Genomic DNA, 13,838 nt, shown 5'->3' with positions numbered 1-13,838 from the left:
CTATACTATACTATACTATACTATACTATACTATACTATACTATACTATACTATACTATACTATACTATACTATACTATACTGCACTATACTATACTATACTATACTATACTATACTATACTACACTGCACTGCACTGCACTGCACTACACTGCACTGCACTGCACTGCACTGCATTATACTACACTATATTATACTTATTTATTTATTCCCTTATGTATTCCTTTAATTAATAATCACGTCTTAGATCCGCTTAATTTGTCTCTAATAAACGACTACGTACCACAAAGCTTTAAGATTGCTGTAATTAAACCTTTACTTAAGAAGCATAACCCCGTCTCAGGAATCCTAGCCAACTATAGACCTATATCTAATCTAACTTTCATCTCAAAAGTTCTAGAGAAAATATTTGCAGGTCAGCTGCGTGATCATCTGCAAAAAATAATCTGTTTGAAGAGTTTCAGTCAGGGTTTAGAGCTAATCTTAGCACAAATCTGGACTGGTGAAAGTTACCAATGATATTCTCATGGCCTCTGACAATGGACTTGTGTCTATGCTGGTCCTGTTAGACCTCAGTGCTGCATTTGATACAGTTGATCATAATATTTTATTATAGAGACTTGAAATGATATTGAAATTACAGGAACAGCTCTAAATTGGTTTAATTAAAACTGATAGACTCCAGTTTGTAAATGTAAATAATGAATCTTCATCATACACCAAAGTTAGTCATAGAGTTCCTCAAGGTTCAGTGCTTGGACCAATACTCTTTACCTTATATATAATATGCTTCCATTAGGTAAAGTTATTAAACAGCATGGGATAAATGTTCATTGTTATGCTGATGACACACAATTATATTTGTCCATTAAACCCAATGAATCCAATCAGCTACTTAGACTACAAGCATGTCTTAAAGACATAAAAACCTGGATGACCCTTAATTTTCTCCTGTTGAACACAGACAAGACTGAGGTTTTGGTTTTTGGACCTGAGCACCTTAGGAATGAATTTTTCAGTCTTTCTCCCTCCTTAGATGCATTAATCTGTCCTCCAGCTCTAATGTTAAAAATCTTGGTGTTATTTTTGATCAGGACGTGTCTTTTATCCCCCACATTAAAAACGTTACTAGAACCTCCTTCTTCCACCTGCGTAATATCACTAACATTAGAAACATCTGATCTAAAGATGATGCAGAAAAACTGGTCCATGCATTTGCACGAGAGTTCTGTGATGGAATTAAATTCAAAGCAGTCTGCTCCTCAGATAAATAATGTTAAATTATTATTTTAATAGAGAAATGTTTCTGTTCAGTGCCTGAGACAACTTCTGTTTTGACTTGGCACTATATAAATAAACTGAATTGAATTGAAACTGACTATACTACACTACACTACACTACACTATACTATACTATACTATACTATACTATACTATACTATACTATACTATACTATACTATACTATTCTATACTATACTATTCTATACTATACTACTATTATTAATAATTATACTACCACCATTATCATCACTACTACTACTTCTCTTTTATTATAAACAGTACACTTTGAAAGCTTTTATTTTTCGTTTCAAGTATATATATATATTTTTTTAAGTTGATATTGTTTTATATGGAGCCCCGGAGGGGACGTGGGGGATTTTTTTCATTTGCATTCCCACACAAAAGTTTTTGCGTTCCCTCGCAATACTGTACTGTGTGTAGTGTTACCTCAAAAACAGCAACAATGGAACAGACACCCATATTTAAGGTTCATGGAGTTTGTGACTTGGCGCTATATAAATAAACTGAATTGAATTGAATTTTGAAATCAGCCTTAAGTGGAAGGATATCCAGTGTGTGCTGCAGTGGTAAAATAAATTTTACGTTGGATATTTCACGTTCATGCTCCGTGGATCCAGCGGTGGCTTCCTCGTTCGAGCCGATGCAGTCAGTCTGATTTCCTTCAGCTGCTCGTCCCTCCTCCAAGGAATGATGGTTTTCTTAGGGACCGTCAACAAATTACCATATTTTCAGAGTATTTGTCAAAGCAGCACCATGTATCATAACTAAAGTTTTCTCAGTATATTTCTGTATGGTAATAAATCATGATTTTTCTCACCATTTAAAATCCAAAAGAACAAGTTGTACTTGTGTTTCAAAAGTACTGTAACTTTCTTTTAAAGCATCAGAGATCATGCTCAATCATCCACATACAAAATACTATAATGGTCAGTCAGGTCATCTGGACAGTTTCTTATTTATGGAAAGATGTTTTACCCTCTATTCGGAGGGCTTCATCGGTTGCCAGCAAAACCAGCAAACTGGTTGTTCCACTAAAGGAGAGTACTGCTTAGTGGGGAAAACAGCTTTCATGGGACTCCTCAGACTGATGAAGCCCTACGGATGTGTGTGCTTAGTGTAGTTTAACGTTTTTCTTAGTTCATATCTTAGATCTCATTACTGTTTTTCTTTTACATTTTAATACTTTTGTTGGATGTAACTGGAACCCTGTGTACATAACTTAATTCCACCACATGTACCACATATGGGCGAATGACAAATAAAGAACCTTAAATGAACTCTGATGCTTTAAAAGAAAGTTACAGTACTTTTAAAATGCAAGTGCCACCTTGTTCTGTTGGATTTTAAATGGTGAGAAAATTCACAATTCCATTGTTGCTGCTGTCTGTGAGAACAAAAAAGGTTAAATCATTTCATCTGGACCAGTTTCTTTGAGGGAGGAACGTTTGTTGTCTGAGAGGTAACACTACATACAGTACAGTATTGAGAGGGAACACAAAAACTTTTGCATGGGAACGCAAAAAAAACCAAAAATCCCCACGTCCTCCAGGGCTCAGTATTTTTATGTGAAAACTTGGTTGTTGATTTTTTTTTTATTTGACTCAGTCCTTTTGAATGTTGATTTTGAAAAAACTGTTTCGCCCTAAGGAATATATATTATCCTCCTGTTCTGCATTTGGTAGGTCAACTAAAAAGTAAAGTAAAAGTAAAGTAGTATGTATTGTCATCATTGTATGTTTCCGTTTTTTGGTTTTTTTTATACGTGAGATACTCGCAGGTGGAGCAGTGGGCAGCCATGTAAATGTTATGTAACTGTAACTTAAGTGTACATTTTAATGTTTACTACATGTACTGATAACTTTTGAACACTTTTCATTCCTTCAACTTTTCTTGTCAACAATCTGTCTAAAAACAGTTTTTAGTTGTTTCCTACTAAAATATATATATATATATATATTTTTCAACAGAAGAGACGAGACACAAAAGCGAAAGATTTCATTACTCTGGTCAAACATCGGTGGGTTGTCGTTGACGTCACTGAGCATGATGTTGACAGTGGTCGTGCCGGCCAGCCCCCCCAGCTGTCCACCCATGTCTTTAGCCTGGATGACCACGGTGTAGTTTTCCCTGGTCTCTCTGTCCATATCAGCCAAAGACACACGGATCACACCTGAGGAGAGACACCAGGAAAGAGGAGCAGTTAGGAGACCGATGGCATGGGGAGTTACAGGTCAGAGACAGAGGATGCTGACACAGATTAGGGTCATGTGTCTGAGTGACCGTCTCCTGGAACGTTGGTTAAAAACTCACCGATGAGTCATTTAGTCTTAAAGAAGATCCCTAACTCAAGGGATGAACCTGTTGCGTCAACAACGAACAGGCAGCCGAGTAAACGCTCAGCTTTTAGCATCGTGTCACAAAAACATCATTAGTTCTTCTCATCAATTAAATTTGTGGAAACTATCAAAGAAAATACAGTTTGACAAACAAAACAGTATTCTTGCTCTAACATGGCCATCTCAATAAACTTCACTGAAATCGCTCTTTTTTTTTTTGCTTACAAGTACAAAATTAAAAAAAAATAAAAAAAAACCTAAGCTGAATTGTTATGAAAATGGTCTTCATTTTTTTTATATTTTAGAGCCTGTATTGTAGTAGACTGGATTTATGCTCAGACTGTAAAGTATCATTGTTCATATTTCCACTGCTGAAAACACCCTCTACCACAGAAAACTTTCAATATTGTACATTAACAACAACAGCTCTAATCCACTGCATGCACCTGACCTTGACCCCGCGACTTGACTAAATTCATCATGTTGCTCTTCTTTTCTCTGATCACACTTTTAATAACAGCAGCCAATTATCAATAACATCCATAAAGGAGCACAAGTAATGTGTCACACTTTAGTTTAAGTTAACAGATGCTTTGTACTGCACCTGGAACACTGAGTCAAACATTTGATCTTGTGCTGACTCTATAAAAGGTTAATTCTGTGCTTATGGTGAGATCAAGGAGGCTGGCTGGTAGTTTAGTTAACGAGCAGCCTAATGGGAATTATGAAGGCCAATCTACATGTTTGTATAACTGTAACTTTAATTTTTTTAACCTTCAAATCATTAAACAAAAATTTATTGTGTGAATGTTCATGAAGCATTCACTCTATTGTGATCCATTTCTATTCCGTGCACATTTCAGCATCTTTCTCGTTCCACAATTTTTGTGCTATTTCAACAAATCATAAATCAAAACGTTCAGCTCTTTTAGTACAATCCTGCTATGACTTTTAGTATTGGTGCATTTTTAGCTTTTTGAAATATTTGGCCTTTTCTGCCATTTTTGTCTTGTAGAAACTGAATTGGAGCTCATTTTACATCCTTCAAATCTTTAGATCTGTTTACAACATTTTACTGCTCCTTTCACATGTTATTCTGCTTCAGCTTCTTTCAGCTTCCTTGTGTAAACTTAAATCTTTTGCAGCTACTTTCACCTAATTTCAGCTGTTTTGTGCTCCTTTCGGATTATTTCTAACTAAAACATTTTTGTGCCTTTTCTAATTTCTTTCATCTAATTTAAGCTTGTTACCTCCTTTCAGCTTATTTCTGCAAGTTTCAGCTTTTTCTGCTATTTCAGCTACAATTTAGCAGTTTTATGCTAATTTAAGCTTTTTCAGCTAATTCAACATTTTTTTGCACTCATTTCAACTAGGGGTGCACCGATGCCCTGATTTCCTTAATTTTGGGAAATCGGCCCAATATGAGAAACCGATTTTACCGATTTTTTTAGTTTTAACAACAATTGACTGAACTTCATTTATATTTCAGAGCAACTACCTCATGGCCAGTTAAAACAAGTTTGCATTGTTTCTAGTATAGTGTTCAAGGGTATGTTCTTCAGTAAAATAATATTGGAAAGTTGAAGGTGCATTGCGACCTTATAACACCTGACAGTGTCACTTATTAAATAAAATCAGTATCGGCAGCTCAGACTCTTTATAAATCTGTGATCGGCCAGAAAACTACAATCGGTGCAGCCCTAATTTAAACTTTCTTCAGCCTAATTCAGCAGAAATGTGCTCTCTCCACTTCCTTCTAGTAATTTCAACTTATTTATGAATTTTTAGCTACTTTTCAGCTGTTTATTGCTAATTTAATCTTATTTCAGATAATTTCCACTTTTTTGTGCTCATTTCTGTTTCTTTCAGCCTAAAAGGGACAACATGTTATTTCTGCAAATAAGCCTAAATAATACAGATATGTTCTGACAAAGGAACGTATATAAAATATCGGTATCAGCATCAGTTATCGGCCGAATAAGTTTTAACATATCGGTATAGCGGATAAAATCCAATATTGTGCATCTCTAGTAATTTGTTACTTTCAGCCTAATTAACTTCTTTCTGCTAATTTCAGCGTGTTATGCTTCATTCAGCTGTTTTCAGCTAGTTTCAGTTTTTTCTGCTGTTGCAGCTACTATTTAGCTGTTTTTATGCTAATTTTAGCCTTTTCAGCCAATTTCCCCCCTTTTTTAAGCTCATTTCAGCTCTTTTCTCTTCCTTCTGGTAGTTTAAGCTTCTTTCTGCCTTTTCAAATTTTTTTTTGTTGTTGCTAATTTCAGCTTTTTTAGTTAATTTCCTATTTTTTGTGCTCATTCCTGCTAATTTATAACTAATTCAGCTCCCCAAAAAAGTGTTCTTTGCTTTCTTCTGCTAATTACTGTAAGGGTTGTTGTGTCATTTCATTTCAGCTTGGTTTTTTTTAGCTAATTTCATGTGTTTTTCAACAAGTTCTTCAGCAATAAGCATTCACACTGCATTTTCACAGGAAATGCAATTCCTCTAATTTATTTCCGTTTGTTTTCTGCTCATCGCAGGTAAATTTCCATTCTGGAGACTCATTTAAATCGGCTTAACATGTTTTGTTTTTTCCTGACTGACTCTGGTTCTCACCATTTCCTAAAATTTTAAAGTGTTTAGAAAACACGTGTCTATGCTGCTACTGCACAGACACTCTGTCAGTCTTCAAATGTTGTTAACGCTGGTTGTTACATTGGAGTAAAGTAGCATGATGAATCAAACTAAAACAGCAAAATTGTCTTGCATTGTTAAAAATCAGTATTTTCATTGCTGAGAATATGTATCTTTGTAACAGAGCGTCTCACTGTTACATAAATTACTGCAGATCAGATTTTATTTTGCTAAAAAGGATTGAAGATTAAATCAAACCAAGCCGGGTTTGTTTAAAATAACACAAAGAAAGTAATATTTAATTTTTAAACAGGATGTTTTTCCAAGCAACCGCCCGTCAAACTACAAGCCTGTCCTCGTTATCTGCAGAAGTCACTCTTTGAGCTTAGCACATCTTTTTTTGTCAAGAGTTTTGGTTTATTGTAAGTTACAACAAAAGAGCTCCACGTTTCAGAAAAGTGTTGAGTAGTTTCGTAGCAACAACAGACGCCCTGCTGAGCTCGCCACTCTTCGAGCTGGTTTGTATACACAGGGGCATGAAGTGTGCACGGCTAAAAACCAGACTGGAGCAATTACAGCGTTTGGAAAGAGATTCACAGAAGCTGTCAAAGAACAGTTAGTCGTGAGAAGGTGTGTTGACTTTACCAGCGCATCGAACTTATTTTATGTCTACACAAACTCATTTAGAAAAAAATGAATTAGTTATTGTTAAAAAAAAAACTCAGTTTTTGTTCAATATGATGTTGCACAGTTTGTGTGATTTCGTCACAAAGTAAATACATTTACAAATAAATACCAATAAATATGATAAATTAAACTTTAAACATGTTTGTCAATAGAGTTTTTTTTTTTTTTTTGAAAGCGTAAACTAAAGATTCAAATGGACGGCTTTAAAAGTGGTTCCTAAAATTCTTCTGGCTCCAATAGTTTCTAAAAGTCAAATGGGGGCGGAGCTTACAGTCCTTTCTTGTTGAACCAACTTCCACTTTCTGCTCCTGAGGCTAAAATTAATTTAAAGACCAGGCTTCAGACTTTCCTTTTTGATCAATCCTATAGTTAGGGTTAGCTTGGGTTTCTTGAGATATCCCTTAGTTATTATGCTATAGGCTTAGACTAATGGAGATAATCTGATCCTATTTTCTAACTGCTGTTATTCACTCAACTTCCATGTTTATCTTAAATGTAATTATTAACCTGTTTTTCTTTGTCTTCACATAGAAACCACACCTGAACCAGTCAATGTGTGTCTGCCTCTTTCCTGTTACCCCATCCAGTCGAGACAGAAGGCTGCCCATCAGATCCTAGATCTGCTGGAGGATTCTTCGTTGCAGAAGGGAGTTGTTCCTTCCCACTGTTGCCAATGAGCTGCTCAGGATGGGAGATTGTGACACAACCTGCTGACTTCCTTAGACAGAAAACTTTTACTAAATTACATTTAATGTTATATTTTATGTGAATATTTTGTATGAAAAAAGGTTTAATTACCTGTAACCAAATTTGAATCTGGAGCTAAATTGGATTTATGATGTAGACTTGTTTTTTTTTCTTTTGTATAGTGCCCTGAGATTATTTTTATTGATGCTATATAAATGAATAGAATTGAAGAGGGTTCACTTGTTTTTTGTGAATGTTAGGGAATTTTTGGTCAAAGGTTATGTATGTTTTTATTACTATGGATGAGAATCTTAACTCTGCCCATGAACCATATGTTGGGTTAGCAGAGAGCTGGATGAGGAGCTGGGTGCAGCCGGCTCCAAGGACACCTGCAGGTTCTGTGAACTGATCTGATCAGGGTATAAAAACAAGCTGAGGGGGCGGCTCGGGGCACGTTCTTCATGTGTGTGATGAATATTTATGTAACCTGTCCTGAAAATCTGACCTTACAAGTAAATACTGGTTTAAAACCATCTCCTGCCTTCGGTGCATTGTTCTTTTTGAGTATGTAAGATAAAGCGAGATTATTTTTCTCTAACAGTGAACATCCATCTCCAGACATACAGCAGAAACATGCACTTTAACACATTTTCTGTGCTCAAAATTACACTTCCCTATTTGACAATGACCACACCGATGAGCTAATGGCTAGTCTGAGACCAAAGTTGAGTGATACTTTTTAAAAATCAGCAGATTGACACTAAACAACCTCTGACTGGTCATTTTGACGTGCGCAGAGCTACTTGTCCAATCAGTTTGAGGTCTAAAGGCACTAAAAGCATTTTCATTTTTAGGTTTACATTTTCAAAGTGACACACAATAAATTGACTTCGGAGCACTGAGTTTTACTAATACTTTGTCTTGTTTGTATCTATAACCAGATGTTCACAAAAAAAAAATCTACATTCATTTACACATTTTTCTGTCATTTCGGGTTTTTTTTACAACTACAGATATTTTCTTCTCGTCCACAAACTTGAATTTTTTCAGGCAAATTTATTTCTCAAGGGGACAAAGCTCAAAATACAGCTTGCAACTCTAGAAGTGATGGATAAGCATTAATTTACAAGCTAAAAACCTGGATAACCATCAGTTAAATAACCATTCATGACCATTATTGGGGTATGACATTTTTCCTCTCCAGTTTCAGCATATGGAGAATAAAAGCTCTGATTGTTGTGTCTACAAACTGAATGAGTTGTGGGAAGCTGTACCAGTTTTGGCGTCCACTGAGAAGTATGGCTGACCCTCCAGGATGCTGTAGAGCACACGAGCGCTGTTGCCATATGTTGGGTCGTCGGCATCTGTCGCAGTCACCTGGATCACCGACATTCCTGAGTGAACACAGAGACAAAGGTGAAAAGGAGGCAGTGCCAAACAGATAACTGTGAGTATTTTCCATGTTTGGCCAGAGTTTTCAAAAGATAATTAACTTCAAAAGTAGTTTTCATTGGCAAAGTCTGAAAAAGATGTAAATGATTATGCAGATATCGCTAAATGTCAACATAAATGCACAATAAATTATTTCCAGTGTATTTTACTTTCTTTTTTTTATTACCTATTCTGGACATTTCTAGCACAGATGCCTGGTAGGGACCATCTAGGAACTTTGGCTCGTTGTCGTTGATGTCCTGGATCTTAACGATGAACTCGGATTCAGGCTCAAGAGGCCTGTCTGTCAAGCGGTTGCGGGCCTGGGCACGCAGGACGTATTGCGCCTTGACCTCCCGGTCCAGTCTCTGGATGGCGTGTATGTCCCCGGTGCTGTCATCTATGGTGAAGGTCGTGCCTGCCCCCTCGCCCGTCAGGATGTACTTAATGGAGCCGTCACCTTTGTCCATGTCTGAGTGGAGCTGTAAGAGCCCGGTGAGATTTTATTAGTCTTAAAATACATTTTTAAAACATCTAAGAGGTCCATAAAAGCCTAAATTTAGTCTAAAGTTTAAAGGTTTGTGAATATTTGAAGTGTAGCAGTAGAGGTTGGAAAGATGCTTGTGTTCAGCAACAATTAGGAAAAATAAAGAAGTATCCACTTGAAACATGTACTACAACATTCATCCATCCATCCATCCATACATCCATCATCTTTTACCCATTTTTGCTTTTCGGGCCACGGGGGTCACTGGTGCCCATGTCCAGCAGTCACTGTGCAAGAGGCAGGGGACACTCTGGACAGGTCTCCAGTCCATCACAAGCAGAGCTGTAATTTCTAAGCAGAACTCGGAGCCTAGCCCTGCCCGACCCGGATTAGGGCCGGGACAGCCCATAATAAAGTTCTTAATGTGCGGGCCGGGTCGGTGTCGGGTGTTTGATCAGAAGCGTACGGCTGACGATCCAATTATATGACAATATGGCTTGCCATACCATCACCAGCTGCACGTGGCCATTTGACCGCGTGCTGACTGGCCTTAAAACAGGTAAAAAGTTCAGTTAAGCTTCAGAAGGACTACAGCCAGTGATTCATCAAAGTCCAAATGGACGTTCATTCAGACGCTGCACTCAGCGGACGCACGGCCGACGATCCAAACAGGTGAGATCACAAAATATCCGACATGTTCAGGGTTCAATGCAGGCAGAAGGAGGGGAAGCATTTAATGCGCTTTGAGAGCTCCTCAGCTCCGATCTTTTGCCCCTTTTATTCAGCCACACGTATCTGCCGACCATTAAAAACTATATAAGCAGTCAAAGCTTAATGAAAAATGTCAGGGGGTGGGGGTTTTGAGTTTGGACCTGTAATTACTGGTAGTTTGACGGATCGGGTGGGGTTCGGAAATGATGCTTACAGGCTGGGGCCGGGTCGGATATTTTGGACCAGAATGCAACTCTAATTACAGGGACACATGGAGACAAACAAGACAAACAACCATTCACTCTCTCACTCACACCTAGGGACAATTTAGTCACCAGTCAGTCTAACATGCATGTTTTTGGTCTGTGGGAGGAAACAGGAGTACCCGGAGAAAACCCACATAGCACAGAGAGAACATGCAAACTCCACCCAGAAAGGCCCCGGCCGGAATTCGAGTCCGTTATCTTCTTGCTGAGAGGTGGCAGCTCTACCCACTGAGCCAACGTGCCACCCTGTACTACAACACATGACTTAATTGTCTGTGGTCCAGTTTAGGTTGGAATCATCCATGCTGGATGATTCAGCCCTTTTTAAGAATATTTATTTAACTCCATTCTTTACAAAGTCTGGGAAGTATGTTGTTATTAACACTCAGCCTGTTTCTGTGACACATTAAATCAAATATGCCTTCAATCACTACAATACAAAGTTCAGTCATAGAGCTTCAAACTACACAAAAGTCCACAGGTTGACATCAAGCAAATAAAAAGAGAAAAGAAACGTTTTTACATTTTCAGAACGTGAATTGAGCAACTCTTGTGTTGTCTCCACAAACACTCTTACATTTTATGCACGCCTTACACTTAGCCTGTGTGTCTCACATGTTTCAGTCATAATTATTATCATAATTATAATAAAATAATTTATGAATCTAAGGAGTAATTCACTTCTCAAGAAAGTTTTTAGAGTAATTGGAACAATCAGATTTGGTCAAATCTGCACTCAAAAAGACCACTCCTGCACCCAAAAGCTGCACATGCATCGCCCTACAAATGAAAGACTACACATGAAGTCACCGTGTAAAAATGTTGGACGGGGACACGTTTTCTAGGAAGTTTAATTAGGTCACATCTCCCAGTTTTAGCACAATGCCGCTGCACAGCAATCCTAAACATACAGATAACAGAACAAAATGACTTATTGAGGCCAAATCAGCCTCATGCTCTCAGTCCAAGTAAACATGTGTTTCACTCAGAGCGCACTGAAAGGAGAAAACAGCCAAGAGATGAACATGAGTTCATTTAAACAGAAGAAATCTGCAGTTATTTAGGATGCACATATCAGCTCAACAGTGCAGGCACATGAAGGTTTTAAAAATAAATGTCAGCACTGGGCGAGGCTGGACGATGGCGTGCAGCTAGGGTCAGACCCATACTGGTTTCAGCCATTGTCAAGAGGTGGAAACATCATTGGAAGTTTAAAATTTGTTAAAGTATAACATAGTTTAGTTGGCATGTTCATAAAATGAGCTACTATTTTATTGCAAATACATGCTTTTGGTAAGAGTTGTTTTAGCTGCATCTGGATATTTATTTAATCTGAACATTTTCAAAATCTCTTTTAAGAAATCTAATGAAGGCTAAAACAGCCATGCCACATCCAGGCTTTCTGAAGGTCTTTCAAAGCTTTTGTTTGAATACGTGCTAATGCACTTGAATAATTGATCATCATCAGTGTGATCACCTTTATGGTAGCAGGAGTTTTGCTGCTATGGAGCATAGGTGTATGTTAACACAATGCCAAGAAGGAGAGACAACAGCAATGACCATGGAAGATCAGTGGTGTCCATCAGTGTGGAAAAGATTAAAGGTCAGCTCCAAGCAGTTTGGAGTAAATCATTCTATACAGAGATTTCAGTGAGTTGCCAGTCTTCTAAGGAGAGGAAGTCAATTCTATCTAACCTCAGAGAAACTGCAAATGATCCATCTCAGACTCTACAGGCGCTTGTTAGCAGTTTAAAGGTAAACTTTTATGTGAGTAAGGGTTGTAAGAGCAGCTATCCATGTAGATAACAGCAAAAAAGCCTGTTTCTGAACCACTTTGGCCTTGGTTGTCCTCAGGCTTTCTGTGAGCAGCAAGTTGGCCGTCTGGCCCGCAACATTTGATTGTTGTGCATGATGACTGATTGTTTTAGAAGGGTGTGCTTTGCACGTGTTAAACGCCTACTACTGAGATTCCAACAGGAGGTTGGCTTGAAACACAGCTGTGAAGGCTACCTTGCAGATGTTGGACACTGTCTATCATGGTGCGCTAAGATTCATAACTGGCTGTAACTATCGTGCCCACCACTGCACCCAGTATTCACTGGTTAACTGGTCATCATTAACTTCACACAGACTCTCTCACTGGTACATTTTCATCTTTAAATCACTTCTTGGTCTGCTGCCTTCATACATCTCCTCCTACATGTCTCTGCGTGAGTGCAGCTACAGCGTGCGCTCCCAGGACATCATTACCTGCAGTGTTCCCTCAGTGAGGACTGAACTAGACAAAAGGACCTTCTCCTGCTCCGCTCCTGTTTCCTGGAATATCTTACAAAAAGACCTGAAGCTCTCGACCTTTGACCTCTCTAAGTGGCTTCAAACATTTGCTAAATTCCTGGCAAAACCAATGCAGACATGTTCCTGTTTTTAGTTTTCTACATCACTTTACAGTGTAGCTGTTTTTGTTTCGTTTTTTAAAATAACATTTTCTTTTATTAGTTATTGTCAATGTGTATGCTTTCTTTTATGATTGTCCACTGTTGTCATCATTCTTTGTTAAAATCATTTCTCTTGTAAAAGCGTCTCCAAGGCTCAGTGGGATTAACCTGTAGAAATAAAGGTTGAATGAACCTATGGGACAGATGTGATTGGCAGGTCATAGACTAAGGAAGTCTTCTGGATGAGAAATGAAATGTTTCTCAGTTAAAGAAACTGGTCCAGATGACATGATTTAACTTTTTTTTGTTTTTATGCGAGTAAAACTAAAAAAAAAGACTAAAGTGTGGCATTTTTTTTTAGAAAGTTTGCAGGAGAAAACCTCTTTTGTCTAAAAACAAAAAAGGCATCTTGGCTTAGGTTTGTAAAGTTTCATCTGATGGACAAATCTTCTGCAACAATGTATTTCATACAGATGAGATCCTTGTAGAGATGTTTACCCATAATGCACCACATCATTTTAAATGAAAACCAAACACAGCACATCAGTTCAAACACCTCCCCCAACTGTTAGCACAGCGGTGGAGGGTTGATGGTTTGCAGTCAGTGAGTCAAACATGAACGTCTCTGTAAACAAAAAGTATTTTTGAGTCGAGCATGAGGCCATCTGTCCGACAGCTGAAGCCTGGACCAGACTGGGTCATGATGTGTGACACCAGGACCTGCAGCCACACAGTAAACAGAGGTTGAGGTAATAAATGTTGTATAATATGGTTTTGTTGATTGTAAATTTGCACGAGTTTAGAGAACCTAAGCTCAATAACTGAGCATTTATTATATTTATGTAGTTTATTTTCACATTTTAG

At 37.9% G+C, this 13,838-nt stretch overlaps 1 protein-coding gene across 2 annotated transcripts in view; it reads right to left on the bottom strand.

Annotated features, from left to right (window-relative positions):
• Window positions 1-13,838, bottom strand: part of LOC119426568 (cadherin-20-like) — a 44,145-nt gene that overhangs the window by 15,001 nt on the left and 15,306 nt on the right. Inside the window, exons 2-4 of one of the 2 annotated variants that reach the window (XM_037694135.1) lie at window positions 9,263-9,557; window positions 8,919-9,038; window positions 3,306-3,473 (exon numbers count right to left, since the gene is read on the bottom strand). In XM_037694135.1, the coding sequence (XP_037550063.1) occupies window positions 3,306-3,473; window positions 8,919-9,038; window positions 9,263-9,557 (583 nt within the window). Of the gene's footprint in view, window positions 1-3,305; window positions 3,474-8,918; window positions 9,039-9,262; window positions 9,558-13,838 lie in introns of those variants that run through there. The other variant, XM_037694136.1, reaches the window with a different exon arrangement.

Source organism: Nematolebias whitei, chromosome 20 (assembly GCF_014905685.2).
Source record: "Nematolebias whitei isolate Nwh7 chromosome 20, NemWhi1, whole genome shotgun sequence".
Taxonomy (NCBI): domain Eukaryota; kingdom Metazoa; phylum Chordata; class Actinopteri; order Cyprinodontiformes; family Rivulidae; genus Nematolebias; species Nematolebias whitei.
Note: the sequence above shows the minus strand (reverse complement) of the source record. Positions and strands in the feature narration are given on the sequence as shown.